The sequence below is a fragment of the Malus sylvestris genome, chromosome 10 (assembly GCF_916048215.2).
Source record: "Malus sylvestris chromosome 10, drMalSylv7.2, whole genome shotgun sequence".
NCBI classification, from domain to species: domain Eukaryota; kingdom Viridiplantae; phylum Streptophyta; class Magnoliopsida; order Rosales; family Rosaceae; genus Malus; species Malus sylvestris.
The window spans coordinates 23,760,188-23,779,907 of record NC_062269.1 but is presented as its reverse complement, the minus strand read 5'-3'; the positions used below and the strand labels follow the sequence as shown (position 1 = coordinate 23,779,907).

Genomic DNA, 19,720 nt, shown 5'->3' with positions numbered 1-19,720 from the left:
TTTCTATTTCTTAAATTTGTGCTGGCTTTTCTGGTCCTTTACTTATTTTGGGTGATTTTAATGCGGTTCTTGGCATCCATGAGAAAACAGGGGGTATTCTACCTCATTGAATAGCATGTGAGAAGTTTCAAGCTCTGGTGGATAAGTGTTGTTTCGTTCCGATGTTAAGGGATCTCCTTTCACTTGGACTAATGGGTATGGCATATCATCTCATTTTGAAATGTTATTAGATCGGTGATTTTGTTCTCTTGCATGGCTGTATGCATGGCTTATCACCAATTGCTCTACTTTGGTTCGTCATTCTTCAGACCATAATCCTCTTTTAGTTTCTTATTAGAAATTTGCAGCTTAAGGTCCTACTCCTTTCACTTTCATCGCATGTGGTTAGACCATCCTTATTTTATTATTTTGATTAAAATTTCACGGCAGTCTATTCAAGTTTATAGGTGTCCTATATTTATTTTTCAACAGAAGCTTACGTTGTTCAAACTTATTCTAAAACTTTGGAATGCTAATGTCTTTGGAAATGTCACTGAGGGTTTTACTAATGAACGTTATGGGCCTGAATTACAAGCTCATTCTAATTTATCACATGCACTGTTAGTTCAAAGAAAATTTATAGCTAGATAAAACTCGATCAGATTGATTTAAGTTGAAGCTTGCAAGCTTATCAGATAAAATGTGGTAAGCTCGTCTTTCAAGTTGGAAAAGGTAAACTTCTCTTAATGGATAGACAACTCCAATTGGTGCAATGTGTTTATCAAAGCTTGTTTCTCCATAGCTTCTCAGTTTATCAATGGCCCATTTGCCTTTTAAAGCATCTTTCTGCTTGTGCATGGAGAGGACTTGGCTTCAGGAAAGCTAGTAACTATTGATTAGAGTATGATGTGTGGACCTTAGCATGAAAGTGGCCTTGGTCTTCGTGATTTGACTACTTTGAACTTGACGGCTTTGATTAGTTTTGGTTGTGATGCTTTACAATCCTCTTCTCTGTGGGGTTCATTTGTTCGTCAACATTTTTCTCTTGCACCTTATAAAAAATAGGATACCTTTTTATGGTCTTCTATGTGACACAAGTTGAAGCGTGCTTTGCCTATTTTGAATAATAATAGTCATTGGGTTATTGGTGATGAGAAGTCAGTTTCCTTTTGGTTTGACAAATTGTTGGATAGCCCGATTATTGGTTCTTCATTATCTTCGATCATGCACCTATAGTTCTTCCTAGGGTTTCAAATGTTATTGAAGCTCAAAGTTGGTCTTTGCCAGATTATTGTGTAGATTTATTCTGTAGTAGAGTAGATTCTACATTTACCTTTGCTGTTAAATAAAAAGGATGACAAATTGATCTGAAAGCCTACATCTACTGAGAAATTTTCCTTTTCTTCTGCCTATCATCTTATTCGACGAAAACATAGTGATTGTGCTTGGGCAAAGGTTATTTGGTGACATTTTATCCCACCTCAACTGTCTATTTTGGCATGGCGGCTTTTTCATGATAAACTTCCTACCGAATGTGCACTACAACGACGTGGTATTTCTTTAGCGTCCATTTGTTCTTTTTGTCATAATTCTGAGGAATCTACTATTCATCTTTTCTTCGGTTGTCGGATATCTTAGCATACCTCTTTGTCTTTTTTCATATTCTCTGGTTTCTTTTTGGGATGCCTACATACATAAGTCATTTTTCCAATAGTAGATTTTGCGGGTCTTTATACTATTTTGGATATTTGGAAAGCTCGAAATAAGTTTATTTTTTGCATGTCCATCAATTCTGGGATCCTTCATGGTGGGAAATTTATACCTGGTTATTCCCAAGGTTTTGACACTCGTATCATTTCTTCTTTTGGGATCCAACCTATCTCTCGCAAGGCGCCAACTATTCTTCATGTGCTTTGGTCTTCTCCCTGGTTTCCTTGGATTAAACTTAATACAGATGATTTGTCCAAAAGAGATCCTGGTCCTACTACTTGTGGAGGAGTTTTTAGGGATTGCCATGGTCAATTTCTTGGTGGCTTCTACCAAGGGATTGGTCATCGCAACTCTTTCTTTGCAGAATTATCAACAATTATTATTGGCATAGAGTTTACATATCAGCAGGGTTGGCATTGCCTTTAAATGGAAAGTGACTCTTCTAGTGTCATTTCTGCTCTCCAATTAACTGATTTTGATCCTCCTTGGCCTCTTTGTATGCAATGGTCTATTTGTTTGGACCGCATTCGAAAGATGACTTTCTATGCCTCTCACACATGTCGCGCAAGAAATATTGATGCGGACAATTTTGCTAACGTGGGCTTATCTTCACCAACTTTAATATGGCATGATTCCCCTCCGTTGGTGGCTCGTGCTGCTTTGTTTTCAGACTATGGTGGCTTTCCTGGCTACTGCTTCATAAATTATTTTGCATATCAGCATACATGTTTGACTCACTTTCTTCGTTTTTTTTTTCTTAACCTTGTGATGTTGCTTAATTTGTTTTGCAGGTTTAGTCTTTTAGGTTTGGTTTTAGAGGGGATAGGTTTCATGTCCCCCCTTTTTTCCTTGTATTTTAATTGTTTGTGTTTCTAGAAGGGTAAGGTTTATGCCCCCCTTCTTTTTCATGTATTTTTATCCATTTTTCTTGTATTATGAGGGGTTAGGTTTATGTCCCCCCCATATTAGGTGTAACTTCTTTTTGATATCAATAAAATTCCCCTCATACCATCGAGGTTTTATAAAAAAAAAAAAAAAAATTAGATAAAATGTGGTTATTGATATCTATGTTACATTACACATGCATAAGCATCACAAAGCAAGAAAAATTGTGTTCAAGTGTTTGGTGGTGTTGAGTTGTGTCTAAAGTGGGGAGTTGTGTAGTTATTCAATCTTGAATCCTGTATTTGTCAGGTGTAGGGGAAAGGGCTTGAGTATACAATTGGACGTTGGGGAAAGTACCTATATATAAAGTGGAAATTATGAATTAAATTATGAAAATTAGGCTTAAGGGATGAACGGCAGTTGACTTACATTCTAAGGTATTCGGAGCAAAGTGACTTAAGCATGGTATGAGATGTGCAGGCTTGGGAGCCTTAGGTATGTGTTAGCGAGATTAGAGGGGAGTGAGAACATTCATCCATCTCATTTGCATATATTAATTTTATGCATTTGCAAGACTTACTCATTTCAATTATTATTTTGTTAGTACTTTCACTTGTGAAGTAATTTGTGCCCTACTGTAATTCCGTTGTGTATTCGATAATTTTTATTTGGTAAATTCAAGCATTTATTATGTAAAAGTTATTAACCAGTGTTGTCTGGTGTACTTTGTTTTAGTTACAATAATATCATTTTTCATTTTTTCCAACCATGTCTTGGTTATATAATTTATTTATATAGCTAAGATATGGCTCACACCCTAACTCGTGAATAGTCCTTATTCATGGGTTGGGGTGTGATATAGATTTTCCAATTGTTGATGGGCTTGGTATTCCACCAGCATTATGCAAGACTTTACGAGCTAAATTCTTTACTATATTGTAGATGGTTGTTGGACTCCCCACCTATTCTACATTCATGGCCAGCCCTCATTTGGAATGATATTTCTTCTACTGGACTTCCTTCAGTGTCTAAGATTGATGACAAATTAATTGGTTTGGATGTCTGCTTCTAATTGTGATATTTCTTTATCTTTTACTTATGATATTTAAGTGTAGTAAACGGACCAGGATCCTCTCCTGAGCTAAGGATGAGGATCCTCCTCATCAAGAGATGTAGGTCGTTGGATGAAAATCCAAAGGCTACAATTATTATAACTTTAAAGGGACCCTCCTGTTTGTAGCCGTTGGATTTTCATCCAACGGCCCACACTGATTGATGAGGAGGATCCTGGTCCGTAGTAAACAACCAGCAGTTCAATAGGATCGATGGGTTTGGCTTGATTTCGTCCTTGTAATTATGTTATATTGTGGAAGTATTTAATGGTAAGATCTTAACTGACAATCTCATGTGGTGAATAGGTTTTTCTATAGTGTCTATGTACTCTCTTTGTTGTGAACGTATGAAAACTAGTTTGCATATTTTCTTTGTGTACTCTTGTGCATGTCAAATTTGATCTACTGTTTTGGACTTATTTAGAGTTCAATATATTTTTCAAGATTTTTTTAGCTTTTTCTCCTTTACAAAATAGTTGGTGCCGAAGTAAAGCTACTTTGTTGGAGTGTGGTTGGATTTGGTTTTTATTCTATTAAGCATGCTTGCGACGCTCTTCATTTTCAAACGGAGGTCGCTTCCATTAATTTTGTTGTACGATCTATTAAATTCCAACTATTTGAAAATGATTCTCTCTAATCTGGCTTTATGAAGAATTTTGTGGACGAGCTTTGCATTATTCATCTATTGGCGTTCATAGACATTATGCTAAGGCTTCAAAATTATTGAGGTATTGTGTCGCCTTCCCTCTCATTCTTGGATCAAAGTAAATATTGACGGCGATGCAAGAGGTTCCCCTAATTGGCTGCATTTGGTGGTATCTTTCGGGATTTTATGAGCCATTCTCTTGGTTATTTTTTGGGTTCAATATGTTTGTCCTCTTCTTTGGATGCCGAATTACACGATGTTATTCATGTTGTATCCTTAGCTTGGGATATAGATATGCATTCATTATGGATTGAGTGTGATTCCTCACTAGTTGTTCACCTTCTTTGACACCAGTCTCATGGAGGATTTTGTGCTCATGGTCAGCCTGTTTATATTTGTCTAAAGAAAAATGTTGGCATGTTTGAATATATTTTTTTTTTAATTTCTCTTCTTAGCATATCAACGTGATGGTGAAAAACTCATGTATGATTCACCACAAGCACAGTCAAACCTTAAGGACTATGACCACAGATTATAGTTACTCCTTGTAAACTTAGGAAACATTCACAGATGGTTTCATCTCTGCCTTGTTCATGCAAACATAGTTCAACAATGGCAGTTAGCTCAAAGCTTTAAACTTACTTTCTTGTGAAAGTTCAAACATGTCATCCCATTATTGCTATTGCATGAAACAGAAGAGAAAAATAATAGGTGTTTGCTTTTTCTTGTGTGAGGAAAAGGTGTCAACCTAAATATAAATATTATGGAGCATCATCCGAAAGCTTAAATGATAAGTGATTTTATATGAGCTGAGAAACCAGTGATGGGGAAACACTGCATGGACATCGCCTAACTAATCCAGCACTTACCAGTTTTCTACATCGCAGTCACAAGTTAATACAGATTGCAGTTCTTGTCTGCTCCGTGCGCAACAATCATGTCAGGGACGTGCAAAATAAGATGAATTAACTAATCACATAGATCATCATAAATGATTTTTTATTTAAATAATGATCAAGCATATAGGAAGGATGGCTGGAACTTTCTATGTGTTAGATATCAATGAATGAATGCTTAATTAAATTATGATATTGATACTCTAAGATAATACATGCTAAACATATCACTTCTTGAGTTGGAATGCTGGAGTAGGAAGAGACATGGCATAGACATTCCTAGGGAAACATATAGATCCAATCGAAATCATGTTATCCTTTTGGCTAGTGATTGTAGTGGATGAAATTCCATGTCCCCTTCCTCAACCAACACTATATTAAGCATACGCATATGCAAAAAACTCATCAATCACAATAATACATAACTACAAAGTCTTCTCTTCTATTTTCTCTCAATTTCTCAAACAGCTTCCCCTCAAGGCCACACCTGATCGCTCAAGAAGTTGATGAACTTTTGTGCAGATTGAGGTCTTCCGATGCCACCTCTACATCATCATCAATTAGCCGCAAGCTAAATGGTTTACAAGATTTGCAAGATTGTGTTTATAGGTTGCTTTGCCCCTCACTCAGCAAGCCTTAGCCCAAGAGCAGAACGAGAAATGGACTAACGAGCTATTAGATGGCTCTATCAGACTGTTGGATGCTTGTGCCACTGCCAAGGATGTCGTCTTGCAAACCAAGGAATGCATATTGGATCTTCAATCAACCTTACAAAGAACACGAGGGCGTGAATCAGGAGCTCTCACAAGTGAGGCTAACAAATCTCTAAGCTCCAAGAAGATTGTGGAAAAGGCAATACGAAAGGCTTTGAAGAATCTTAAGGGCATCGAAAACCGATCCACCTACTCTGCCCTCAACAAGGACCAAGAGGCTATTGTCATTGTCAGCAAGTTGAGAGATGTTGAAGCAGTCACCGTCATGGTGCTTGAATCAGTACTGTCATTCATCTCCGGGCCAAAGTCAAAGCCAAGCAGCTGGTCATTGGTCTCCAAGACGATGCACTCGAAAAAAGACGCTAGTGACGAAGAAACAGAAATCAATGAATTTGCTGAAGCGGATGTTGCATTCTGAAGAGCAAGTTACTGTTGTAAAATAATCTAGTAAAAGCTAGCTTTAGTAAAAGTTGGTTAGTTCTTAGAATAGTTACCACTGTAACTATTTTCTTTACCTGTGTAAATCTAGGTTATATATATACCTCAGTGTAACTAATTATAATTCAATTAATGAAATGAAATCATTTCTCAATATGGTATCTCTCGACTAAGTCCACCAACTCCGATCCTCTTTGGCTATTTTCTTGCTTATTTTCCTACCTACCAAACACCATAGCTTCCGTCTGCAAACCTTCAATCTTGTTCATCAATGGCAACAAATTCTTCTAATTCTTCCTCTCCAGTGGCCGCACACGCTGCTTCTTCTCCGGTGATCGCGAATCCTTCTTCTTCGCTGCCTACTAATCTCAATTCTTCTCAGATGAACACAAACCTTAATTCCTCCGTTCAAGCTTCAATCAACTCCATCACGATCCAAAACATTGGGAGTGTGATTCAAACAAAACTCAAGCGTCATAATTACCTTGTTTAGCGTTCTCTGTTCGAGCCAATCTTTTGCCACTACAAGCTAACTGGCATCGTTGATGGATCTGAACCGCCACTACCTCAATTTCTTGCTGATATTTCTGGAAATCTGTCCTTGATTCCGAATCCAGCCTTTGAGATTTGGTACGAAAAGGATCAAAACATCATCATTTGGATCAATTCCACTCTCTCTGAGGATTTGATTCCTTTTACTGTTGGTGTTCAATCAGTGCGTGAACTTTGGCAAAATCTTGAAAAGCGATTTGGTGGAGTCTCTCGTTCTCACATTCATCAATTGAGATCGAATTTGCAATCGATGTCAAAAGGAACTTCCACAATCTCTGAATATTTGCAACGCCTCAAAGAAATTACAGATGCTCTCGCTACTATCGGTGCACTAGTTGATGATTCAGATCTCCTTCACCTCATTCTTAATGGATTGCCTGATGAATATGATTCCTTCGTGGATTCCATTCAATTTCGTCTTGCTGATACTAATATTGATGATTTACATGGATTTCTTCTCAGCAAAGAAATTACTCTTGCTCGCCGAAAGCAAACTCAAGGTTCCTCTAAACCGTATCAGGCCTTCACCTTTATTCCAGCAGCTTCAAATGCTCCTCCTTTGCTTCCTACACCTCAACAACCTCAAGCATACAATGCTCAATCTAATGTTTCTCAAAATTCTTACAATAGCAATAATCAAGGTAATTTTCAGCGGAACAACTCTCAGAAGAACTACAACAACCGTAATCGATACAATCGGTACAATAATACCTCAACCAACCGTGGTGGAAATCGAGGTGGAAATCGTGGCTTCAGATCTTTCAACTCTGTAGTAATTCCATGTCAAATTTGTGAGGACACTGGACATCTTGCTATTGATTGTTCCAGCCGCATGAATCCAAATTTTCAAAGGCGTGTTCCGCCAGCTAAACTTGCGATGTATGCATCTTCCAACACTTCTTCTCCTCCACCATGGCTACTTGATTCCGGAGCAAGCTCTCATATGACCAACAATATTCAAAATCTTCAGAATCTGCAGCCTTATACTGGTCCAAATTAAGTTTATATAAAAGATGGCCAAGGTTTGCCAATTCTCCATACTAGTTCTACTTTACTTAAAACACCCTCTGCAAACTTTCAATTAAAGAATGTGTTACATGTTCCACAATTGAAGCATGATCTTCTTTCTGCCAAAATATTTTTGCATGATCATTGGTGTTCATTAACCCTAAATCCCTTTTACTTCAATGTCAAGGATCTTACTACAGGGAGGATGCTTTTTAGAGCTCCTGTCAAATGTGTTCTCTATCCATTTTATGCATCTTCTGCAACAAAGGTTCATGCTCATTCTACAATAAGGACCTCCTCTCATGTTTGGCATCAACGTTTGGGACATCCAATGTTTAAGAATTTTTGGTCACTGCTATCAAAGTCTACACTGCCTATTTCTAATATTGTTCAACAATTTTTCTGCTCAAATTGTGTTTTAGGCAAATGTGCCAAGTTACTATTTCATGAATTGCTCTATACTACTTCTAGGTCTCTAGAATTAGTTTATGCGGATGTTTGGGGCCAACTCCAGTATGCTCTATTAGTGGCTATCGCTTTTATGTCATATTTGTAGATGATTTTACCAAATATACTTGGCTGTTTCCTCTCAAACATAAATCAGGTGTGTTTCACATTTTTGTGCAATTTCAAGCTCTTGTTGAGAATCTTTCTGGACACAAGATTGGCACTTTAAGGTCAGACTCAGGGGGTGAGTTTATCAATACTGAATTCAAGCATCATCTGTCTTTACATGGCATTCAGCAGCAATTAAGTTGTCCATTCACTCCTCAGCAAAATGGATGTGCTGAAAGAAAGCACAGAAACATTATTGAGACTGCTCGAACTCTTCTCATTGCATCACAAGTTCCTCATAAATTCTGGGTTGAAGCTTTTCTTACTGCAGTGTATCTTATTAATCGCCTACCTCCAATCAACAAGTCCTCTTCTTGGGAACAATTTTTCAAAAAGTTCCAGATTACAATTCTTTCCGGGTCTTTGGATATCAATGTTTTCCTTGGCTGAAACCATACACCAAATCCAAGTTAGAACCTAAGAGCAAGATGTGTGTTTTAATTGGCTACAGTTTAGCTCATAAGGGTTATAAATGTCTAGATCCCTTTACTAATCAGGTTTATCTCTCTAGACATGTCCATTTTAATGAACAAACTATTCTCTTTCATGATCCACATCTTCTTAAATCCTCCACTCCAAATACCACAGAAATTTACTCACCCTTTTCACTCACATTCCCCAATCTTTATTCTCCTAATCCTGATAATTCCCCTGTTACAACACCCATACATTCTTCACATACTCAACCTGAGCAAGTTTCTTCTCCTACATCTTTTACTGCACCAACTTAACCTTCCTCACCTCAATCTTCTCCTATACAAGTCCCTCATTCTCCAAACCCTGAACCACATCTTGTACCTCTTGTTTCATCTGTTCACCCGATGCAAACATGATCCAAGTCAGGGATATACAAACCTAAGGCATTTATTGCCACAGAACATCATGTGCCATCTCATTTAGACAATGAGTTTATTCCCACTACTTATATCCAAGCTTCAAAACATCCTCAGTGGAGGTCTGCAATGCAAGATGAATTCAATGCTTTACAAAATACCGGAACTTGGTAGCTTGTTCCCTCTACCTCCAATCATAATTTAGTTGGATGTAAATGGGTTTTCCGGATTAAGAGGAAACCAGATGGCTCTGTGGATCGCTACAAGGCTCCGCTAGTTGCTAAAGGCTACAATCAACAAGAGGGCATTGATTATAGTAATACCTTTAGCCCAATTGCTAAACATGTGACTATAAAAATCATTCTCACTCTTGCAATACAATCAAACTAGTTTCTACATTAGTTGGATGTAAGTAATGCATTTCTGCATGGTTATTTGAAAGAGAATGTATATATAGCTCAACCATCAGGGTTCATTGATCAAGATAATCCCACTCATGTCTGTCACTTGAAGAAATCCTTATATGGCTTAAAGCAAGCACCTCGTGCTTGGTATGAAAAACTTTGATCTACTTTTCTCCATGGGATTTAAAGCTTCACACTCTAATCATAGTCTTTTTGTGCTGCACAAACCTACTATGATTTTGGTTCTTATTTATGTGGATGATATCATAGTGACAATGCCCTCTTCTATTGTTTGTAACAACATCATTTCTTAGTTGAGTTCTCAATTTCCAGTCAAGGATCTCAGAGATCTTCATTTTTTTTTCTTGGTCTGGAAGTTCAGAAATCAACCTCAAGAGCTTTCATTCATCAATCCAAATACATACTAGACCTTCTCAAGCGAACCAAAATGGATGGGGAAAAGCCATATGCCACTCCACTTAGTTCAGCCAAGCTTGATCTCACAGGTTCTTTATTATCAAATCCAGAGGAATATAGATCCATTGTTGGAGCCCTCCAATACCTTACATGGACTCAGCCTGATTTGTCTTTTGCAATTAACTTGGTGTGCCAATTCATGCACTCTCCCAGATAACCTCACCTTCAAGCAGTGAAACGAATACTCAGGTATCTAAAAAGGACACTTGGTTATGGATTATGGTTTCCCAAAACTACATCTCCTCTACTTCTCAAAGCCTTTTCAGATGCCAATTAGGCAGGCTACTCTTGGGATAGACGATCCACTGGTGGTTTTTGCATCTTTCTTGGTCATTGCATTGTTACTTGGAGTGCAAAGAAACAGCACACAGTTGCAAGATCCTCTACTAAAGTTGAGTATCGATCACTAGCACATACCACTGCTAAAATTACTTGGATATGTCAACTTTTCACTGATATTGGATTCAAACTGTCATCTTTGCCACAAATATGGAGTGACAATGTTTCTATTATTGCCTTAGTCTCCAATCCAGTTTTTCATGCTCGAACAAAGCATGTTGAAATTGATTATCATTACATCCGAGAGCTCATTTTGGCTAAGCTTCTTACTGTTCACTTTGTATGTAGTGCAGATCAACTAGCAGATGTTCACACTAAATCTCTACCAAGACCAAGATTTCTTCAGCTTAGATCCTAGCTTTCCCTTCAATCTTCTCCGTTCAGCTTGAGGGGGTGTGAAGAGCAAGTTACTGTTGTAAAAGAATCTAGTAAAAGCTAGCTTTAGTAAAAGTTGGTTAGTTGTTAGAATAGTTACCACTGTAACTATTTTCTTTACCTGTGTAAATCTAGATTATATATATACCTCAGTGTAACTAATTATAATTCAATCAATGAAATGAAATCATTTCTCAATGCATTCAAGACAAGCAAATCTAATCCCCAAAACCAGCTTGATAATCTGGAGTCGTGCATTCAAGATCACGAAGAACGACTTGAAAGCCTGTATAGGCAGTTGATCAAAACAAAAGTCTCATTTCTCAACGTCCTAAACTACTAGAAATAGATTTCAAATTTCACACATGAAAAATATACATGTATACATCATCTGATATCAAATTGATACATTCTATTGAGTAATTTTTACCCTCTCCTATTTTAAGTATTCATTGCAGAACAGTAATATGTTATGAGAATTTTGTGGAATTATCAGGATTGCACTAATTATATACCCATTTGAATTTTCCAAGTTAACAATAAGCAATCATTTTCTATGTTACAAAAATATTATAAGGGCACACTCATCTGCACATTGTGCTTTTCTAGTTAACGTTCTAGGTCACACTAAACCCACTTCCCATGCTCAAGCTATCCACGATCCAATTTGGCAGTGAGCTATGCAAACAGAATCAGAGGCTCTACAACACAGTGACACTTGGGGTATGGTTCCTCTGCCAGTTGGTCATAAACCCATAGATTGTAAATGAGTCTATAAAATCAAAATACAAATCCGACAACATCACTGCCCGTTACAAAGCCCGTCATTTTGCCAAGGGTTACACTCAAGTTGAGGGCTTTGATTACCATAAATGTTTTCTGCCCACCGCCAAACTCACCACCCTTCGATGTCTCCTCAATATTGCATCTGCCCGTCATTGGTATATCCACCAATTAGATGTCCAAAATGCTTTTCTTCAAAGTTATGTGCATGAAGAAGTTTATATGGAACCGTCTCATGGTTTTCATGATAGGGGGAGAACGTTGTATGTTGGCTCAACAAGACTCTCTATGGACTCAAACAGGCATCCAGAAACTATTTTTCCACCTTCTTTGATACCATTCACAGAGCTGGTTATCATCAATCAAAAGCAGATTATTCTCTGTTTACCAAGACACAAGGTACTTTATTTATTGCAGTTCTGATATGACGCCAGAGGGGACGAAGGGTCTTGCGGAGATGGGGAAATATATACCTGGGAATCACTCAACTAGAGGCAACGGATTCACTTGACGTTGCTAATTGTGGATTCACTCAACATGACCAAGTCTAACACTTAATTTAAGAGGAAAAACTCACTCTCTTCTTAGACTCATTATAATTCACTAAATTCACTACTTAACCTTACATATGGAACCCTTTAAATAGGGAGATACATACTCATTGATACAAGAGATAATTAAAACTAAAGAAAGCATCTTGTACTTACAATGCAACCTAATTAAGAGAGCCTTAATCATATTCTTTAAAGAACGAGAAGACACACCAACTATCATAACTTTTCCGCTGCATTAGAAGACCATGGATGATTTTTTCTATCCGTTTGAAAACCAAATGGTTGAAGAGATTAGCTTGGTAGATTGGAATTCTCCTCCAATTTACGATGATTATGTTGATGATGATTTGTCGAGCTCCAGTGTACGTTCTTCGGTGCTGCCTATTGCAAAGGCATGAGAAAATGCGGAATTCGTATTGAAGTTTGATTATGAGGCACTTCGTTTTCTTAGTGCTCAGAAAAAGCTTAACCCACGACATGCTAAATGGGTATCTTACAAAAATTTCGGTGGAAGAGAAGAAGGGTCTTCATTTCAAGAATATTTGAAGGAAGTAGGTCAATACCGCATTGCATATATGAGAGATGACATTGATGGAGTGGGAGATATCAAATTTCAAGATATTGTTGATATGAAAGAAGGTAGTATTTATGAAAACATTGATTTTATTGGTTTTGATATTTTTAATTGGAAGGCTTCTCAAGTTTTAGTTGATGTAGTCAATCAAATGAAGATTGATATAAGTTGGATTGCAAGATTTTTCATGGAGCATGAATCTACCATTTCAAGAATACGAAGATATTCCAAGTATTTATTCGCTTGGAAAGGGAAAAATCAATTTCAAGATTACAACGGAGTCAACAAAGATTTAAACTTGAGGATGAGTTTCTTCAAAGAAAAGGAGAATGATGCAGTAATCAAGGCTCTTCTGCATGTATTGCAATCTAACAGGAGTCTCATGCGTATTGGAACCATCAAATATATTTAATTGAGTTTTAGAGCAACACAAATAATTAAGTAGTCATTTAAGAACATTTTAAATATTTTTGGGGTAGGGTAAAAGTCCAATTCGGACTAGAGTTTCATTGTGTTGTATTCCTTATAAATATAAAATATCATGTACTAAACTTTTGAGAAAGAAGACTTGATTAATAAAAAATTATATTTGTCTAGTGCATTTGAAGAGAGTGATTTCTCCTTCTCCAATCAAGTGTTTGGCTTGGTCGTGTTGAGTGAATCCACGATTAGCGACGTCGAGTGATTCGGTTGCCCCTGGTTGAGTGATTCCCAGGTTCTATCCCCTGCCTCCTCGAGACCCTTGATTCTGTCATGCGTCATTATATACGTTGATGACATACTTCTTCTCAAACGCTTCCGTATCAATGTCCTTGGAGGTTTGAAGTATTGTTTCGTCATTTAATATTTTTGTTCCAAGAAAGGTATTTTCATGTCTCAACGCAAATACGCACTTGATATTTTGCAAGACTTAGTACTTATAGGTGCACAACCGGACATATTTTCAATGGAACAGAATCTAAAACTCATTCCCATAGAAGGAGAGCTGCTGATTAATCTAACTTAGTACATGAGACTAGTTGGCAGGTTAACCTATCTCATTGTCACAAGGCCAGATATAGTATACTCTATTCGAATGCTTAGGCAATTCATGCATCAGCCTCGGAAACCACATTGGGACACTGCCTATATATGGTCCTCATATACATCAAAGGCACTCCTGGTCAAGGTCTGTTATTTCATGCTTCTAATATGCTTTCCTTGAAAGGCCTTTGTGATTCCTGTTGGAGAGGTTATCGTGCCACAAGAAGATCATTTACAGCATACTGTGTTTTTTTTGTTTGAGGCCCACACGGTTTGTTGGTGGGCTATTAGTGATTTGTTTGAGGTCTGTTTGTTTGGTTGTCGATTTTTCGTGCTTGTCACTCAACTGCTTGGAGTTATGACCACTCAAGTGATAGTGTTTGTTCTGTTTGTTCATTACTACAATTAGGATATGAAAATCTCATCCGTTTAGTGATGGGGAGAACTCATATACGTTCTTTTCATACTCTCAACATCATCATGTGTGAATCAGAACTAGCTTGCTAGCCATAATCAGTTTGCCAATTCGCTAGTTCCCTAGTTCGCCAATTTGCCAATTCATCAAGTCAAGTCAAGTCAAGTTTAGTTAGCCAGTTTAGTTCGCTAGCCTATCCGTATAGCAACATATGCTTGCCTGCTTGTCCGCTATGAGTTTGACGAGCATTTTGGAAAATTGGTTATTTAATTATTTGGGTTTGCTTGTTAGTTTAGGATTTGAGCCTAGCCCATCTGAATGAAGGTTTCTAGGTTTTGTTCTGTATAAATATAGCATATAGTTTAATTTGAATAATAAGTTTGTCAAGATTTAGTCCTTCAAGTTATGTAGCCATCTCAGATTCTCAACAAATTTCATAGTATTTCTTTGTTTCGTTAAGTAAAATATTATTCATAGTTTTGTATTCCGTTTTTTGTTGTGTACTTTGATACGTCTCTGCTAGCTATTATACATTAGATATCAAACTTGCCATCTAAATTAGTCGAATCTGATGTCTCTTACAAGTGGAAAACCACCTGCATGCTGGTGCATTAATAATATACCTTAGATATTTGTACTGTTTACTTGTAATTGTTTATCTGCTAAATCACTTAATAGATTAGACAGTACTTAAGTAGTGGCAATTCAGATTCAAAAGTGAAGACAGAAGAAACTTGTTTGACATTGATATGAGAGGTATAGTTACATTGCATTTTAAATTGTATTACATTCTTATCTGAAGAGAACATTTCTTATGCCTTGCATTAGTTTACTTCTCATAGTTAAACTTAGAGTTACATTTTACCAGTGAATGTGTTTCAGAGTTTGGTCAGCCCCCGTTCAAAAAAAAGTTCGGTTATAGCTTAATGCTTATTGTTTACTTGTAAATTTAATTTGGCTTCACTATTTAAAGTACGTTGAGTGAAGAAATGAAGAAATGCGTTCCAACTAAAAGGCAGAAAAAGCATTATTCCTTTAGAATCCTTAAAAAATGGAAGGATGAGAAAGGGTAAGTTTCTGTCGTGTAATGCCTTCTAATTCCCTCAAAATAAAAAATCTAACTTCTACTTTCAATAAATATCTTAAATTTCATAAATTATCCAATTTAATTTAAGACACGAGATGAACCCTAGATGTAAGCAATATTATTCGTACAAAGCAAATAGACTTATGTACTTGTAGTAGCCCGCATTCAAAAGAGAAAAGAAAAACAGAAAAGCTCAAAGTGGAACAGAATAAAAATTCCTTAATTGCCATATTTGCAGGTCTATTTGTCCATGAGATATAAGATAACATACCATTTCTCCCTCTCTCAAGAGAAAAAGAAAAAAACAAGAAGAATGAAAAAAGAAAAAACAGAGAGGTTGTTCCTTAACTAGAAGTCTAGAAAAAATAAAACACGTGATCACTCGCAGGATAAGGGATAACCAGATGCCCTAAATTGTGAAAAAAAAATCTATCTACAGGAATTTTTGGACCCCGAATATTATATGCCTTACCACGTTTAGATTCAAATAACCAATTAAAGCCTAAATAATGGATTTTCGTCTAGGTTAACATTGACCAAACTTTTATCATAACGCATTGAAATAATTAGAAGTTGAGAATATTGGCCAAAGGGGTCAAGTTTTGAAGCCAAGGGCTATTCATTTGGGTCCAAACTGTGTCTTGGGTCCAGTCCATGCTAAATTTAGGCACTTGGAGCTCTGGTAGATTGTACATGGGAGGAGACCCTTTGATCTCCATTGCATTCTCATCCTTTTGCTCTTGTGCTATTACCAGAGCTGCATCTTCTATTTCTTGCTTGAATACCACATGGTTTGTGGAAATTTGCGGAGTCAGATCTTCCCGTAATGCTTGGCTGCAAAATGAGATGGTATCCATGGATGTTGGAGGAGGTGATGAGTTAGGGGAAGCATGCAAGTTCTTTATCTGATCTCCCTCTATTGCTGCCATTTGCTCTAACACTTTCAAGGAAGTTGCCTTTCTATATATCTTGCACAGCACAATATCCTGCAGTTACAAATAGAAAAAGTGAAAGTTTCATTAGATCACTATCCAAGAATTGACCATAAAAATACCTAATCAAGATTACTTAAATGTGAAGGTGACACCTATCAATTTTATTTTGAGCATTAACAAGTAATTACTTTGAGATACTGGCAGTTATCAGGCAAACGATACTCGTTCATGACCCAATCAGTCTTACTTCCTCTTGGAGCTCTCCCTTTGTAAAAAACAAGAGTCTTTCTCAACCCTATGATCCTCTTTGGATTCGAGAGGCTCACAATCTTCCGGTCAGAGCCTGTGGCTTTCCAAAACCCAGTTTCAGTGGTTCTGTTAGGCCTTCCTCCACTGCCATGCTTCCTGTCCCTGGGCACAAAAAAATACCACTCCCTTTCTCCAATCTTTGATAACCCTATATAAATTAATCAATCACCCGTTAATTAATTATACATTATAACTAAGCACAACCATGCAGTGATTAGTACAATTCAGACGGTATAAATGCATGAGCAAAATTTTAACCATAAGTCTAGTCTACTCCCTCAATCCTTTAATATAGGTAATATCATTTGTACAAAAAAAAAAAAAATACATGAGCAGAAATGTGTGTACGTACCAGGTAAGTCCCAAGGGTCATGATGGTAGATATTGAGAAAACCAATTATGTCAAAACGCAATCTCTTGCCAAAAACCATACTCTTCAGGTAGAATTCAAGGAGTTCTTCTTCTGTGGGATGGAATCGAAACCCTGGAAGTTCGAATTCTGGGGTCATTTGGTGATCAGGTTCTATGGTGTTGGCTGCCATTGGAGATGCAATTAGTGGCTAAATTATAGTGTACTGCTTAGAGACTATATAATTCAGAGAATGAATGTTTGGTGCACTGAAGACATACTCTTAAATGATGCATTTATAAGGGGTGGGAGGTGCCCCCATGACTTCAAATGTTGGACGATGGAGAGGTCTTGGGGACTATGGGACCCACTAGACCAAGTCTTCAATTTATCAGTCCATAGAAACGGGAGTTATGTGGGGAACTGGGACCTAGCAAACAAGATGGACCCACACGGTTTTCTTAAAAGTCGTGAGAAAATGGTGACATGGACATGTGGAGTCTTTGCCAATTGCTTGACCTCTATTTTCTGGGCGTTTTGGACTTTTACTGGGAAATTCCACAAATGACGCAGATCGATCAATGCTATTTTCCGAGAAATATCTGCCACAAAATGTTTGATTTTTTGAAGCAAATGAAATGATTTAAGTATGAAAAGATGCAGAGGTTCAAACTTCAAGGGGGTGGTAAGCTAGTCCATGGTCCATTCAATGTTTTAGTATGGAGTTTGAGCAAGTCTAATTTCTTGAGTTGTCTCCCTTGTTACTTTGGAATCCAGTACTAAATAGTAATTAGCATTATGACCACAAACCTTCTAGTTAATTTGCATATTTCCTCCTCCTTTCCTTTCACATGCATAGAGAAAAAATGGTAATTTACATTTTACCCTCTCAGGTTTGGAATCAATTGCAACCTCATACAATATCTATAAAACATTTCAATTTCATACATTTACTTATCATTTTATTTCAATTTCATACATCCGTTAGAAAATCAGTTAAGTAAACCGTTAAGTGATGACATGGCAAATATGGGATCCACATTTGTGCTGATGTGGCTGCCAATTTCATACAACCCAAACCCCCTACCCCCAGCTCCCCTACAACCCCCCCCACCCCAACGATCCCACCCCACCCCCATCTCCCCTACAACCCCTCACCCTACCCCAGTGATCCTGACGCCATCGATACCCTCTCCTCCACTCTCTCCACCTCCCCTCCCGTCCAAAAAACCCACATGTAACCCATCCCCCAACCAACCCCTTCCCCTGAACCCAAACCCCCTCATCCCACCCCACCCCCACCTCCCTCACAATGCCCCTCACCCCAACGATCCCTGGATCTGCTTGACGCCATCGATACAGTTATCACGCTCGACGATGGCATCGAGGCGGATAAGTGTGGACTTGACACGAGACTGGGCGAGATCGAGCTCGCGGACCTTAGCGCTGACGTTGGAGAAGATGTGGTCGAAGTCAGCCTTTACGTTGTCAAGGACTTGCAGAGGGCGAGGAATTGCTTATCGAGGTCAGAACGTTGGGAGATGAGGTTGTCAAGGTCCAGATCTAGGGATTGCTGGGGTGGGGTGGGGTGGGGGGTTGCGAGGGAGGGTTTGGGTTGCGGGGATAGGGATGGGGTTGGGGAAGATGGGGTTTTTTTTTTATAAATAAGGTAAATTATTATATTTTAAATGCATAAAAAAATTACCACATGGCACAAAGTTGGCAGCCACATCAGCACAAATGTGACCATATTTGCCATTTCATCACTTAACGGTTTACTTAACGGATTTTCTAACAGATGTTTGAAATTGAAATAAAATGATAAGTAAATGTATGAAATTGAAATGTTTTAAAGATGTTGTATGAGGTTGCAATCAACCCCAAACCTGAGGGGATAAAATGTAATTTACTCAAGAAAAAAAAGAGGAATAAAAGGCTTATTTGTCCTTTGAGTTAAAACTCACATGCATTGTTTGCATGCAAAATTGGAAACACAAAATTTAGGACCTCAAAAACTAATGCTAGTAAATGTCAAGTGTGGAGCAAAAAATAATCAAGAAAATTATGGAGGTGACAAGTGGTCTTTTAGGTTAAAAGGACAAAATTATTCTCGAGACACACCAGGATTCCTACACGCATTCAACGGAGAATAACGGCTCAATCAAGGAATAGTCAAATGTGATCAAAATGATATTTATTCAAATCTCTCTCATCACTCCTTATCAAATCCTTATTCAAATGGTAACTCCCAAATTTCCTATTTAATTTAGGATTAATTTCCATGTTATTGCAAGATATTATTTCATATAATATCTTGCAATTATTCACCCAATTACACCATATATGGCCGGCCACTATTCTCCAAATAGAGTCGGCCACTCCTTTATAAATCGCCATATTATTCCACTAAAAAGCTAAGTCATTTGCTACCCACAAACTTCTAACCACATTCTTTTTAGAATTCTAACTTTGGCGTTGGAGATTCTTCAGCCAAAGCCCCCTATCATTGCGGGCGCATGTCGCTTTTGGCCTTAAAACTTAGGTGTTATTATTTTGCAGGTGCATTTTCGTCAAAGGAGAAGACGGCAGAAATTTGCATCCACAAATTGGTCCTTTCATTGAGAGTTTAATTCACACGCTTGAAGAAGACTCTTGCATTCAAGGTTTCTCATTTCTCGTTCATTCATAGAATTTTTTATTCCTAGAATT

General features: G+C 37.6%; 1 protein-coding gene and 1 pseudogene across 1 annotated transcript; one reads left to right on the top strand and one right to left on the bottom strand.

Annotated features, from left to right (window-relative positions):
- The first annotated feature begins 4,944 nt into the window (after positions 1 to 4,944).
- Positions 4,945 to 11,325, top strand: LOC126584336 (uncharacterized; annotated as a pseudogene).
- Positions 11,326 to 15,617: 4,292 nt separating this feature from the next.
- On the bottom strand, positions 15,618 to 17,286 carry LOC126585907 (NAC domain-containing protein 6-like). The gene is made up of 3 exons (XM_050250489.1): positions 17,015 to 17,286; positions 16,542 to 16,810; positions 15,618 to 16,404 (listed from the first exon to the last, which is right to left on the bottom strand). The coding sequence occupies exons 1-3, from the start codon at positions 17,202 to 17,204 to the stop codon at positions 15,985 to 15,987; spliced, it is 879 nt and encodes a 292-aa protein (XP_050106446.1). The 5' UTR covers positions 17,205 to 17,286; the 3' UTR covers positions 15,618 to 15,984.
- Positions 17,287 to 19,720: the final 2,434 nt, after the last annotated feature.